The sequence below is a fragment of the Arachis stenosperma genome, chromosome 1 (genome assembly GCF_014773155.1).
Source record: "Arachis stenosperma cultivar V10309 chromosome 1, arast.V10309.gnm1.PFL2, whole genome shotgun sequence".
Lineage (NCBI taxonomy): Eukaryota > Viridiplantae > Streptophyta > Magnoliopsida > Fabales > Fabaceae > Arachis > Arachis stenosperma.
The window spans coordinates 122,186,303-122,198,592 of NC_080377.1; the positions used below are offsets into that span (position 1 = coordinate 122,186,303).

At 34.6% G+C, this 12,290-nt stretch overlaps 4 protein-coding genes and 1 non-coding gene across 5 annotated transcripts; 4 read left to right on the forward strand and 1 right to left on the reverse strand.

The window, feature by feature from the left end:
* The first annotated feature begins 2,066 nt into the window (after window positions 1–2,066).
* Window positions 2,067–3,347, forward strand: LOC130933206 (UPF0481 protein At3g47200-like). Its single transcript, XM_057862757.1, has one exon. The coding sequence runs from the start codon at window positions 2,067–2,069 to the stop codon at window positions 3,345–3,347; it is 1,281 nt and encodes a 426-aa protein (XP_057718740.1).
* On the reverse strand, window positions 3,345–6,056 carry LOC130970776 (ubiquitin-conjugating enzyme E2 32). Its single transcript, XM_057896961.1, has 5 exons — window positions 5,695–6,056; window positions 4,981–5,112; window positions 4,771–4,855; window positions 4,219–4,382; window positions 3,345–4,134 (listed from the first exon to the last, which is right to left on the reverse strand). Exons 1-5 carry the CDS (start codon window positions 5,800–5,802, stop codon window positions 3,685–3,687), a joined length of 939 nt encoding a protein of 312 aa, XP_057752944.1. The 5' UTR covers window positions 5,803–6,056; the 3' UTR covers window positions 3,345–3,684.
* A 343-nt stretch (window positions 6,057–6,399) lies between these two features.
* On the forward strand, window positions 6,400–8,050 carry LOC130978378 (probable bifunctional TENA-E protein). The gene is made up of 3 exons (XM_057902249.1): window positions 6,400–6,639; window positions 6,950–7,167; window positions 7,553–8,050. The coding sequence occupies exons 1-3, from the start codon at window positions 6,484–6,486 to the stop codon at window positions 7,866–7,868; spliced, it is 690 nt and encodes a 229-aa protein (XP_057758232.1). The 5' UTR covers window positions 6,400–6,483; the 3' UTR covers window positions 7,869–8,050.
* Window positions 8,051–8,209: 159 nt separating this feature from the next.
* Window positions 8,210–8,281, forward strand: TRNAH-GUG (transfer RNA histidin (anticodon GUG)). The gene has a single exon. It is a non-coding gene; the product is annotated as a tRNA-His (tRNA).
* Window positions 8,282–11,758: 3,477 nt separating this feature from the next.
* LOC130942675 (uncharacterized) lies at window positions 11,759–12,231 on the forward strand. Its single transcript, XM_057871022.1, has one exon. It carries the CDS (start codon window positions 11,835–11,837, stop codon window positions 12,102–12,104), a length of 270 nt encoding a protein of 89 aa, XP_057727005.1. The 5' UTR covers window positions 11,759–11,834; the 3' UTR covers window positions 12,105–12,231.
* Window positions 12,232–12,290: the final 59 nt, after the last annotated feature.

A 12,290-nucleotide genomic window follows, 5' to 3' on the forward strand; every position in this document is an offset into this window, starting at 1 on the left:
TTTAAATTACTTGAACACAGAAAATACGTATTTGAAACAAATATTGTATTTAACACTAAATATAATAACTCAACAAAGTATTATATTGATATTTTAATCCTCATGCAGTAAGGCTTGATAAAACTTCTTTATAAAACTTTACATAATATATGACAAACAATTCCTTTATTTATTTATTTACTCTTTTCTTTTACTAGGTGCCTAAAGTGCATTTCTGTCTTAGTCAGCACTTTGACTATTGCTGAACAGGTAAATAAAGGGACTGTGATTTGCATAGGAAAGTTATTTTAGTAAATGAAACTGTAATGTTTTCAACTGTTTAATAATCTCTGCTTTAGAAAGTTTTGAATATTACTTTAATCTCTTTATTGGCTTTTCGTTGATTGTTAATTTCTTACTCAAAGTGCCCCGCAAGTTACACCACAAAGAATCACTTTACATGTAAGTGAACAAAAAATGGAAAAAAAAAATTAAAAGACACTAAGATCTCTAATAAAAAAAATATAATTTTTATATTTGATATTTATTTTTATGAAATTGATTAGTTTTTTATAAATATTTTTTATTATTGGTATAAAGACTAATCAGTTTTATAAAAATAAAAATCAACAATAAAAAAAATATTTTTTTATTTATTTAAAAATCTCGTAATCCCTTCAAAAATTTTATTAAGAGTTGAGTTGGATATTCACTTAAAAATATATAAATGTCTTCTTTAAGAAAGTACTAACATTTTTGTTAACACTTGCTCAGGGCCAAACGAGCCATATTAAGCCCTTTCAAGTTTTTCATGAGTGATCATTTTTGCAGCTAATAAAAATGATCCTATGAACAAGGCTATTTGAGAACTTCTCGTTGGCACGTGGAAGTGGAAGAGTTCTTTGAAGCATCTCAATCATCATCCAAGAAAAGGATCAAATTAAAATGCCATATAATAATCATAACAATTAAGGAGTTATTAATTTAGATAAAGTATATTTTTTGTTATTGAAATTTGTTAAAAATTTTAAAAATTATTTTGTTTAATTTCATCTTTAAAATTTTTAAATTACATCAAATATATTTTTAATAGTTCATTTTTAAAAAAAATTTAAGAATAATTCAATAACAATTTTACAAAAACAACTTTTATTATAAATAAATTGGACATAATTATCAACTTATCATACATTATTACCGAGTTAATCTGAATTTTTCTAAAAATTTAATTATTAGGATATATTTAATACAAATAAAAAATTTTAAAAATAAAATTAAAATAAAATAAAATTTATAAATATTTTTAATTTTTTTGTAAATGTTAAAGACAAAAAAATATACTGTTAATTTATATATATCTCATGAAAAAGGGAAACCGCCTCGTATCAATTACTGTAAACAATTCTAAATTTGTTTGTCAAGTAATCAATCTTCGCCTATGCAGTTCTTGGAATTATGTTGTTCTATTAATTCATTGTTTTATCGTATTATTTTACCTTATCACCCTTGTCAAGTTATCCAGTATTCCAAAGTTTACTTGGTTAACATAATATAACAAGTTAACAACAGCTGCAGTGGATTCGCGAAAAAAAATTCTTTGAGGTTTCTAAGATATAAAATTAACCCATGCAACGCTACAGCACATGATATATAGGGAAGAAACAAACAGATTCGCAGAACAGAAATTTAGAATTTAGATAATTGAAATTAGACCCCACCTCCAGGTTTATGCACTATTTTTTTTTCTCTCAAATTTATTTAATCTGTTAGAGAAAAAAAATCTTAATCTTCTCCAACAGAATATCCCAATTTTTGTTACTTAGGTTTCTGTTTTCTACCATGTAATATATAATATATAGTAACTATATACAATTTTGAAAATTAACATCGTCTAAATCTGTTATTCTTTACATGTAACTGACAAATTTGAAATATGATTGATCAGAAACCTTGATGTATAAAATATCAACTGAAATTGAATTTTGTTCAGCCATAACTCCTGATTTCCTATCATCAATACCTTATGATGAAATTTTTTTCAGCTAACAATTTTCCTTTTCCTTTTAGCTTGTGAGTTGTGTCCATCAATGGATATGCATAAGAGAAGGAAGAACTTCATGGAAACCAGCATTAACAAATCAAAGGAGCTTTTGAAAAGCCTGGACCATGGCCATGTTTCAGATATCAGTATGTCAGAAGTTAACAAAGATCTTGTGGCATCAATTAAGGAAAAACTCGAAGCGATTACATCTTTGAAATCCATCTTCAGGGTCCCTAGGAAGCTTCTACAAGCAAACCAGAAGGTGTACGTCCCTACTAAAGTGTCAATTGGACCTCTTCACCATGGTAAGGAAAATCTCAAAGATATGCAAGATCATAAGTGGCATTACCTCTACACCTTGCTCAGCCGCGAGCCGAACATGGAAGCAAGTTTGCATGAATGTTTGAAGGCATTGAGAGAGTCAGAGAAGACAGCACGGAATTTCTATGCAGAAGAACTCAACCTCACAAGTGATGAATTTGTGGAGATTATGTTACTTGATGGTTGTTTCATCATTGAGCTTTTGTTGAAATATGCTATGAAGAGTGTGAGACGCCTTGCTGACCCCATATTCGCCACGCCAAGGTTGCTATATGATATCCGGTGTGACTTGATCTTATTAGAAAACCAAATACCATTGATCATTCTTCAAAGGTTGTTTGAGATTGTACCCATTCCAGTGAAATGCAATCGTACCCTCCCGGAACTTGCAATCTTTTTCTTTAGAAACATGCTGCCAGGAGACAGGGAATGTGTTACTATGAGGTTTGGACAAGAAGGTAATCATTTGCTTGACTTATTCCAACAGTGTTACCTACCAACCTATGCAAGGGCGCAGTCGAAAAAACTCCCGACTGTAGAGGATCTCAAGTATATCTGTGCCACCAAGCTTCGGAAGTATGGCATTAAGTTGATGAGGTTCACAGCCAAGAGCTTGTTAGATATAGATTTTCACAATGGTGTTCTTGAAATTGCTCCACTCGTTACTCATCAATTCACGGAAATACTGTTCTCAAATCTGATAGCATTGGAGCAGCATCAGAAAGATGTTCAGCCATTCACTTCTTATGCGTTCCTAATGAAAAACATCATCAGCGATGAAAATGATGCGAAGCTTGTTCGCCATCTAAGGATTGTCGCGAGTGAGAAGGGCACGGAGAAAAATGTTTGTGATCTATTTAAGGGGCTTTGCGAGGGAGTGGAATATGCGGCGGAAAAGTTCTATTTTGCGGGGCTTCATGAACAAATAACAGAGTATAACACAAATCGAAGATCATGGTGGAAGAAAGTGAAAAGCAATTGTCTCAAAACTTGCACTTGTACATGATTCTGGATTACAGTCTTGAAATTTTACTTGTGCTCACTCTAACAAAGCTTTTTTTATTTGCCTATTTTTCAACTGTAAACCATGAAATTGTTTATCCTATAATTGTCATCATCCCGGGTAAATACAAAGTTCATGAAAGTCATAGGCCAATCATATAGTGGCCGAGAGGAATATCTGACACCGCATATTATACAAGAAATGCAATATATTTCATATTAGCATAATTACAAGACTTGGTTTATAAAATTTAACTCGAGTTTAATGAGCTTGATATACCCTATGAACTACGTGGGGCTAATAATCTTTATCTTGGAGAAAACATGAGCAACGTATACATCTACGACCCACCATTCATGAAAACCGCACCATATTCTGTGGATTTGATGAACTTCTTCAGCAAAAGGACAACAATTGCTATAGTAAGTCCAATAGCTGCCAGTGTGAACAAGCGATCATCAGGCTTTTGGACCCTCGTCTCTGGTTTCAGATTTTGTATCATTGTATTTGACTTTTGGAGAGACTGAGTGCTAGAGATAGCCGATGGAATCTCTGTTGAAGCTTCAGTTCCTGCAGGATTAGGATTAGCATCGATAGGAAGTTCTTGTTCTTCAACAATTTCGTCAGCTGCTTGATCTACAATCTCCTCTCCAGCAGGTAAAGACTCAGGATTTTGCACATCAACCTCGGCCTTGGCCTCTTCAATTCTGGGTTGTTCTTGTTCTTCGGAAGTCTGTGAGGGGCTAAGTTCAGGAACTGGGGGCGCCTTGCTTAGCATATACTCATGTATCTGAGACAACAGGGTACACTCAGCAATCAGCATGGTATATTACAGAATAATGTACTAGGGAGAAAATAATAAGAATTGTTCTACCTCATCAATCAGTTTTTGCCGCTCAGGAGTCCCAAACCTTGGAGCTGCATCACGGGATTTAATTGCCAATGTACGCCTCTCTTCTTTCTTGTAGTCTAATGAGCCCAATGCACCATTTGGGTTGGTTGGCATGAATGCAATCAGTGCAACTAGAGCAGTCCTTACTGCCAAAAGAAATTCACATCAGCAACATACAAACCTTCCTATTAAAGGCAAAGTGTGAAGCATTAATGGTTATAGTTATGGTTCATTAAGGTAATGAAAATTGCAAATGAGGAAACAATCAAGTAATGAAAATGATGCTTACAATCACCTTCTAAACTGATAAATATTCCTTCAGTACAATCACTTAGTTTGTTCAGTATTTTCCTAATAAGTTGGCGCTGGATAATTAAAAATAGAGACGGACTAATGGCAACAGAGTAAATACAAAACAATATATTCAACATGAAAATTACAAGAAATATTAAACAAATACAAGAGGCGAACCGAGATACTATATGAGATGTCAAGCATCATTTAGGTGAGTCAAGAGTGGAAAGGAGAACTTACCGCTCCATGATGGTTGCCAATGCTCAGGGTGATGATTAGAGATGCTCAAGCAAATCTTGGTTTGGGTCTCAAAACGACCATTAGGCTGAAAAGGAAAACAGTGAAACTTATAAGCATGTTGGAATTGAGCTTTTAAGTTCAAGATACGCTGATCAACATGAAAAATAAAATAAAATTCTACTCAATCTAGAGGGTTAAGTAAGATCTTACTGTCAAAAGCATAAATGAAGGAGGTTTGAATGGATATTCTGCTGGCAACTGAATCCGCCCATGATAAATACCACCCTCAAATTCAGTATCACGAGGCCCCCTAATGGCAAATTGCCATTCAAATATATTTTCCTGAAAATAAACATAATAAAGTTGTTCAGGAAAAACATACAAGATCCCAAAAACAAAACAATAAGAATTAATTAGCAGATGCCAAGTTCCAAATAAGTATGTAAAGATGCAAACTATGCGAAAAAAAAAATAGGTGACTGAGCAAACAATCAGAAACCATAGAGAACACAATATAAGAAAATATTCATAGCGATAGAGGTTTCTCTAATCTGGTATGCATGAATTTATACCATAGCTTGAGAGCGATGAGCTAAATTATTTAGACGTTCTAAGAGTATGTTTGGAATGAATTCACTCAAGAATGGAATTCTTTTTTCTAATTACCTTTTTAATTCACAACTCGCAAACATCAACAAGCTAAATCAATCTATTGAATCACCTGATAATATTATTAGCAATTACGGCAACTAATTTTTTATTGGGGATAGAACATGACAAAATTGAATTGCTACCGATAATATCGAGATCTCACCGTTGAATCTCCCTTTCATGTCTCAATAATTATCCGATAGCCATGTGATTAACTGGAATTCAAGAATAAAGCAAGAGATAAAACCTAAAACTAAATTAAGAGAAATAAACCTCAAGCGGGAGGCTCATGAAATCATCAGAAGGGTTGGATTGCATCTCCTTGACCTCCTGGAGAATGCGCTTGACGGCAGGGTTCTTGAGGTTGTACTTGTCCGCCATTTCCGATGCGATCTCTCTCTCTCTCTCTCTCTCTCTCTCTCTCTCGTTGAGATTGATGTAACCAAAAACCACCAACCACACAGTCACCGACACCGTTGACGCGGCTTCTCTCTCTCTCTCTCTCTCTCTCTGGTTAGTTAGAGTTGCGTGGTTGACAGATACTTAAACAGAGATCATAGCTCAGAGGTTGGGGAAATGATTGGTGTTATGAAATGCAGAGAGACGATATAATCAGATTAAGGATTAGAAATGGAAATTATCGCGGGGACCTAATTATATTCACCGAGGGAATTCGCTCCTCGATGGACACGTCACGATGCGCTTCTTTTCTTACGTGTCTCGCTTCTATTGGAACGAAGTAGCTCTTCCTTCGGATCTCACTACACCTTATTTTTCCACTCATCTTCTCTAATTCTAATAGGGCTTTAGGGTGTGAAAGCCCAATATTAATGCCACGATTGGTTAAGTTGAGGCCCATAGCATGACCAAAAACAGTTGAGGCCCATAGTTTTTGCGTCTGCCTCTGCCTCTCCGAATTCCCCACTGGTCACTGGAAAATTCCTACTACTCACTCTTATATATGCTTTACTATGCTAATGTTGCTAGTTACAAAGTCAAAGATGAAAAAGTGCACAACCGATTACATGTGAGGTGAGAGAAACATACAGAAGAAACGAGAAGATGGAAGAAAAGTTAAAAGCCGAAGAGAAGAAAATCGGCATGACCGAGGCTTGGTTGAGGAAGCACCGTCTTCTTTACACTGGAGCGACTAGACACCCTTTCATTCTTAGTATTCGTGATGGCACCGTCGACATTGCTGCCTTCAAAACATGGCTCGTAAGATATTATTTTTGTTTATTTCCTTTTGCAAGGTTCTGATTTTAGCTTCCTTTCCCTGATTGGTATTTTATTTGACTCTTTCTGTTCATGTTCAATGATCAAGCAATTATTATTATATTTTTCTATAAGCATAGCTGATTTTTGGTGGCTGATAGCATGATGAGCATGATTGATTATTATATGATCACGATTTCAATGTAGTAGTAGTTATTAGTTACGTGGCTCGGGTAATTGAGCCTTCAATTTACCGGTTGCTATTTTTATTTTATATATAAAAATAATATACATAATACTACACATTTTGCAGGCACAGGACTACTTGTTCGTAAGAGCTTTTGTTCCTTTTGCTGCAAGTGTTCTGATAAAAGCTTATAAGGAATCAGATGACAACACTGACATGGAAGTGATATTGGGGGGTGTGGCTGCTCTCAAGGATGAGATATCATGGTTTAAGAACGAAGCCGACAAGTGGGGAATTTCACTTTCTAATGTTGTCCCTCAAAAGCCAAACAAAAACTACTGTGGGTAGGTATATTAATCATATATCATCATAGTCCATTTGTACTATTATATGGAAAGTGGAAACACAATAAGTGGTGGACAAAAATTTTATGGAAGGTATGGTATTGGATTGGGAATTTGGGATTAAAGGTCCAAAGATATACATTTGATAATATCATAAAGGACTTAAAAACATGAATTTAGATAGTAGCAAAATATGTAATTAGAAAGAGCACAGTATTCCAAGAGGACTCAATCTTTCTAAGACCAAGTTTGTATTTGGATTTTTTCTAACACAGATACATTTTCTTATGGAACTTAATATTGACGAAAATCATTTAATGATATTTTGTTATTTTGTCACATTAACTTAACATAGCTAAGTCTTATGACATGGATGCTGTGACAGGTTGCTGGATAGTTTGACGAGGCCAGAGGTGGAATATTCTGTGGTTATTACAGCATTTTGGGCCATTGAAGCAGTGTATCAAGAGAGCTTTGCTCACTGTCTTGGAGAAGGATCCCAAACCCCACAAGAATTGAAGGAGACTTGTGAAAGATGGGGAAATGAGGGTTTTGGTCAGTATTGCCAATCTCTTCAGAACATTGCCAATCTACACCTGCAGAAAGCTTCTGACGATGAGCTGAAGAATGCTGAAGTTGCTCTACTAAGTGTTCTTGAGCATGAGGTTGAGTTTTGGAACATGAGCTGTGCAAGTGTCTGAACTGATTTTGTTCCAACTTCCAACAAGCTTTTAAAGCTTTTATAAGTGCTTGTTTATTGTTTCATATATTGTATGAAATGTTACGTGTTTCGTAGGGAAATAAAAAATAAAAGAATGGTGTAAGCTTAAACAAGCTACTGGAATGAATAATAATACTGAGAAAGTTTGTTTAAGGAAAGCTACTGCATAGCAAATTCTTAAGAAAATCAGGCTTTCAATTATAGTCATCCACATGCTTTAGTCTAATTATGTTTTGTTAATAGTTAGTAGATTGTGCGTAAACGGCTCAACGGCTTAACGCTTGTTTACTATTTTATTGTTTAAGCAACTTGAACAACAAAGTGGCTGTAGTTTAGTGGTAAGAATTCCACGTTGTGGCCGTGGAGACCTGGGCTCGAATCCCAGCAGCCACATGTTTTTACTTTTCCATATTGTATTCTTCTTCGAAGAAAGTTGAACATTCTCAATCTGTTTCTTGTGCTGAATCACAAGAAGGAACTATTGTGGAATTAAAAAATCCAAGTTTTTAACAGATAGCTATTTAATGGCATTTGTGGAATTATCACGGTAAGATGCTTTCGTCTTAACAAACTCATTTTGATTATTAAAGAATAAGTATATAGCATCAAATTAAAACGGAACATGATACTCCACCGAGAGTGCACTTTATTTGATATATAGATTATTCTATTCCAGCCACAATGGTCATTCTTTGCTATTAATTTACATTTCATTAATGGACAGAAATATTTAATTTCCTCCCATGCATCTATATATATAAGGAGATCCAATCTCTTCTCATAAGTCATAACGCATTCATTAGCAACATAGTATCCATATATGGCTGACTTGCAACAAAAGATTAATGCACTCAAGGGCCTGGTAGGTGTGCTAAATAGCATAGATGATGGTGAAACTCAAAGTGCTCCTCCGTCATTGCCGCCGCCACCACCACAATCATGTCCGAGGCCGGTTCCCGGAAGAAATCATCGCATGTCTGGAGAATGTTACACTCGCCAGAGCATAAAAGGACTCAGTAACCAAACAGGTCGCATTGAAGGCAATGCTAACGGAGCCATCAACTTTGGCGACTTGCATGTGTAAGGCACTCAAACGGAGAATTAATCATAAAGTCATGTATCATATGATGAATGAGTAAATATTAAATACATGTTAGAATAAACTCTCTCGTTGTTGTACGTGACTTCTTCTTTAGTTAAAAGAAGAAATAATATATTAGCTAATATATATTACAAGAAGATTCATTGGTTTCAAGCTCCAAATAAACACACAAAAAGAATAATCAACCGGGTAAATTTAATGAGCAACATAGGAGGTACCTGCAAGACTCTTCACTATATCTGCAATTTTAAACTCGGATCCATCATAAATATATATCCAAAAAAAGAAAATACTAGAAGGCTAACACTCTTAGTACAAAAGAAAAAAAAAAGGTTGACTAATATTAATATTAGTATTGTACAAGATAAATATAAAGAAAAGGATATTTATCATCTAACAATTTTTTTTATCCAGAAACATATTTTCGTATGATACTTATATATTATGCTAGCTATAGCAGTAAGTGGGGGCCTATGTCCATGTGTGTTTGTGAGTGAGGTGTTGAAACTTAAAATCTAGCCTTCGAAAAATGGTAGTATAATTTCTTCCCTCGATTAATTGCATGACATGATTTTTGCCAAATGTATTCTTGTTCCCGTGCAATGCTTTTTTTTTTTTTTCAAGGATAAAAAATAAACCGATACTCTTAATAATAAGAGCAATGCTAGGAGGCCAGCAACTTTTGTGATTATTAACCATCAACTAGCCATCAATGATGATTTGTTGGTGTGAGATTGGTGTGAGATTTCATCCAATGGCTCACCTTTCTCTGCTGGTTACATGCTGACCAAAATTCAATAGGATTGTTGGCCCCCTAGACTTTCCCTAATAATAATGCACCATTAATGAATCAAGTACTTAAAAATTTTAAGTGATCTTGAAATAGTATTACGAAGAGAGAAAGAAACCAAAGGGTTAACTACTCTATCAGAAATGATCCATTCTATATAACATTCGATATAAAAGGAATATGAATCAAAGTTAGGACTCTGTCACCTTTGCATTGATTCCCTTATCAATACAGCTTTAGATGAGGAATAAAAATGATATTCGTAGATCAAAATTAACTACTAAAATCAATCACTAATATATTTGTATATAATTATATATACGTAGTTTAATTTATTTTTAATGTGTATTTATATTTTAACATATATTTTATATTGATGACTGATTTTTGATATACACGTACATGGAGATGAGGAATGAATAATAATCTTACTTCTTTTTTTATTATTCGTCCATATATGAGTACAGAGTATAGGCGCCACTTGATTATTATTGGAGCATCTTATACGATTTTGGACAAGATAGAGAAGGACAAATAACCAAAGCAAATTAAAAACTGTATTTACATTTCATGCTCATTCAAATTCCCTTCAAGCTGCAGCTATAAAAAGAACGCTTATTCCTCCTCAGCCACACCAAACTAATCTAAACCTAATTGAAGAAGCAGATTATACCAACATCATATTTCAATAATGGCAGGGATTGCGTCCGGAATCTGCAATATTGCTCTTGGCACGAGTGATGCTCGAAGACCAACACAAGCTGATTCTAGGCCTAACAGGAACACCACTACTGCCGCCGTTGCCGCCACCACTACTCCTACTCCATGTGAAGAGCAGGAGAGGAAAAACTGCTGCAAAACAAGGTCTCAAAATATAAAAGGTCTAACAAATCAGACCGGATTTGTGAAGGGCAACGCTAATGGTGTCATCAACTTTGGCACCTTGACTAGCAATCCTTGAATCCCAGAGGAAGCCATGATCTAATTAATCCTTTGATAATATGCAAACAAGATTATGTATAATAATAATATCGTACTAAACTCATGCATGTATCGTACTCATAATAATATAATAAGATTCATGTTACTGTCCAATATGGAACTTTAAGTCTTTAACAGCAGCATCTCGCAAGCTAGTTAGGTGAAATCAAATTCATTTGGTTTCCCACGGTATCTCTTAATCTAGCAGACTAAAGACTAACCCGTCGCGGATCAGAGATCGAAACTCCGTTTAAGGGTTTGTCCTTGACTAATAAATTAATGTATGTACAAGACGGGATTCAAATTCCACACTTGTTTAAGCAAATTAGTGAGCTAACTACTGAACCAACCCAACTTAGTTGGTGAAATCAAATTCATGTCATATATTAAATGTGAGTATCGGGGATTTGAAATTGCAAAGTTTGACATGACGGACCAAAATATTATAGACAGTATTTACACTGAAATAAAACATAACACGAGGAAAAAAGAGAAAGAATCACGACCTGGCCAATTTAATTCAAGGGAAGGAAAGTCTACGAGCTCAAAGACATGAGTAGGGAGTTTAAACCTTTGATTTGGAAATTCTGACTTGCTTCACTCAACCATATTCTTAACGTTTGAAGTTGAAGGATCAAATTCATATGCATGATTAGTAGTTATACAGTTCAGTCATTTTATTCATTAATAAATCTGATAAATTAGCTAACAAAAGATGTAACTTTGTTTTTAAACTCACCAAAAATTAAACGAAATCGCAGTTATTAAAGACACAATTTCTGATTATATACAAATAATTAAATTCAGTTTCATAAAATATCTAAAATGCTTACTTCTGAAATACTTTTACCGGGTATAAATTTATTCAATGGAAAATAATTTGAATATTAGAATATATGAATCTTATACCACACCCATATGGTAGGAGAAACTTAATACTGTATTTGCTTAGCTTAGTGTTCAAGCTGCTACCACATATTCCTTGCCAAGGATATAAAACCATACTATATTTCCTAAACTCTCTAGCCTAAGCCAAAAAACAACAAAAAAAAGCTTCATATACCTAAATATCAATGGCTGATTCTCTTTTCCGGTTGTTTGGCCTCATTGACGATGAGGACGAATCTGACCTTGAGCCAAGGCCGCTACACAACCAAGGTGGTGGTGTTGCTTCATCAAGGAAGAGCACCAAACCACGAAACTCGTTGAACAAAACAGAGACACAAAACTTGAAAGGTCTTATAAACAACACTGGCCATGCTGAGGGTAATGGTAATGGCTCCATCATCTTCGGTGGCTTTGATTCCTCCACCACCTACACTTCTGTTAAGCGTCGCAACTGATCGGGACTAAGATTATATCTTTAATTTCCAATAAAAGAGAGGCTGATCTGTTTTATATTTAACATGTTCCCTGTAATATCCTATGTATGTACGTTATAATATATATAATAACAATATTATGCTTTCATATCTCATCATTTTGGTCGTGTTACATATCTAATTCTACATCACTCCATATACTAATTC

Excerpts from the sequence above, each read along its gene's own strand:
- LOC130933206 (XM_057862757.1), top strand. The coding sequence starts at position 2,067 with ATGGATATGCATAAGAGAAGGAAGAACTTCATGGAAACCAGCATTAAC.
- LOC130978378 (XM_057902249.1), top strand. The coding sequence starts at position 6,484 with ATGGAAGAAAAGTTAAAAGCCGAAGAGAAGAAAATCGGCATGACCGAG. Across the intron at positions 6,640-6,949 it reads CTGCCTTCAAAACATGGCTC|GCACAGGACTACTTGTTCGT; the intron begins GTAAGATATTAT and ends CACATTTTGCAG. Across the intron at positions 7,168-7,552 it reads CCAAACAAAAACTACTGTGG|GTTGCTGGATAGTTTGACGA; the intron begins GTAGGTATATTA and ends ATGCTGTGACAG.
- LOC130970776 (XM_057896961.1), bottom strand. The coding sequence starts at position 5,802 with ATGGCGGACAAGTACAACCTCAAGAACCCTGCCGTCAAGCGCATTCTC. Across the intron at positions 4,856-4,980 it reads CTTCATTTATGCTTTTGACA|CCTAATGGTCGTTTTGAGAC; the intron begins GTAAGATCTTAC and ends TTTCCTTTTCAG. Across the intron at positions 4,383-4,770 it reads TTGGCAACCATCATGGAGCG|TAAGGACTGCTCTAGTTGCA; the intron begins GTAAGTTCTCCT and ends TTCTTTTGGCAG.
- LOC130942675 (XM_057871022.1), top strand. The coding sequence starts at position 11,835 with ATGGCTGATTCTCTTTTCCGGTTGTTTGGCCTCATTGACGATGAGGAC.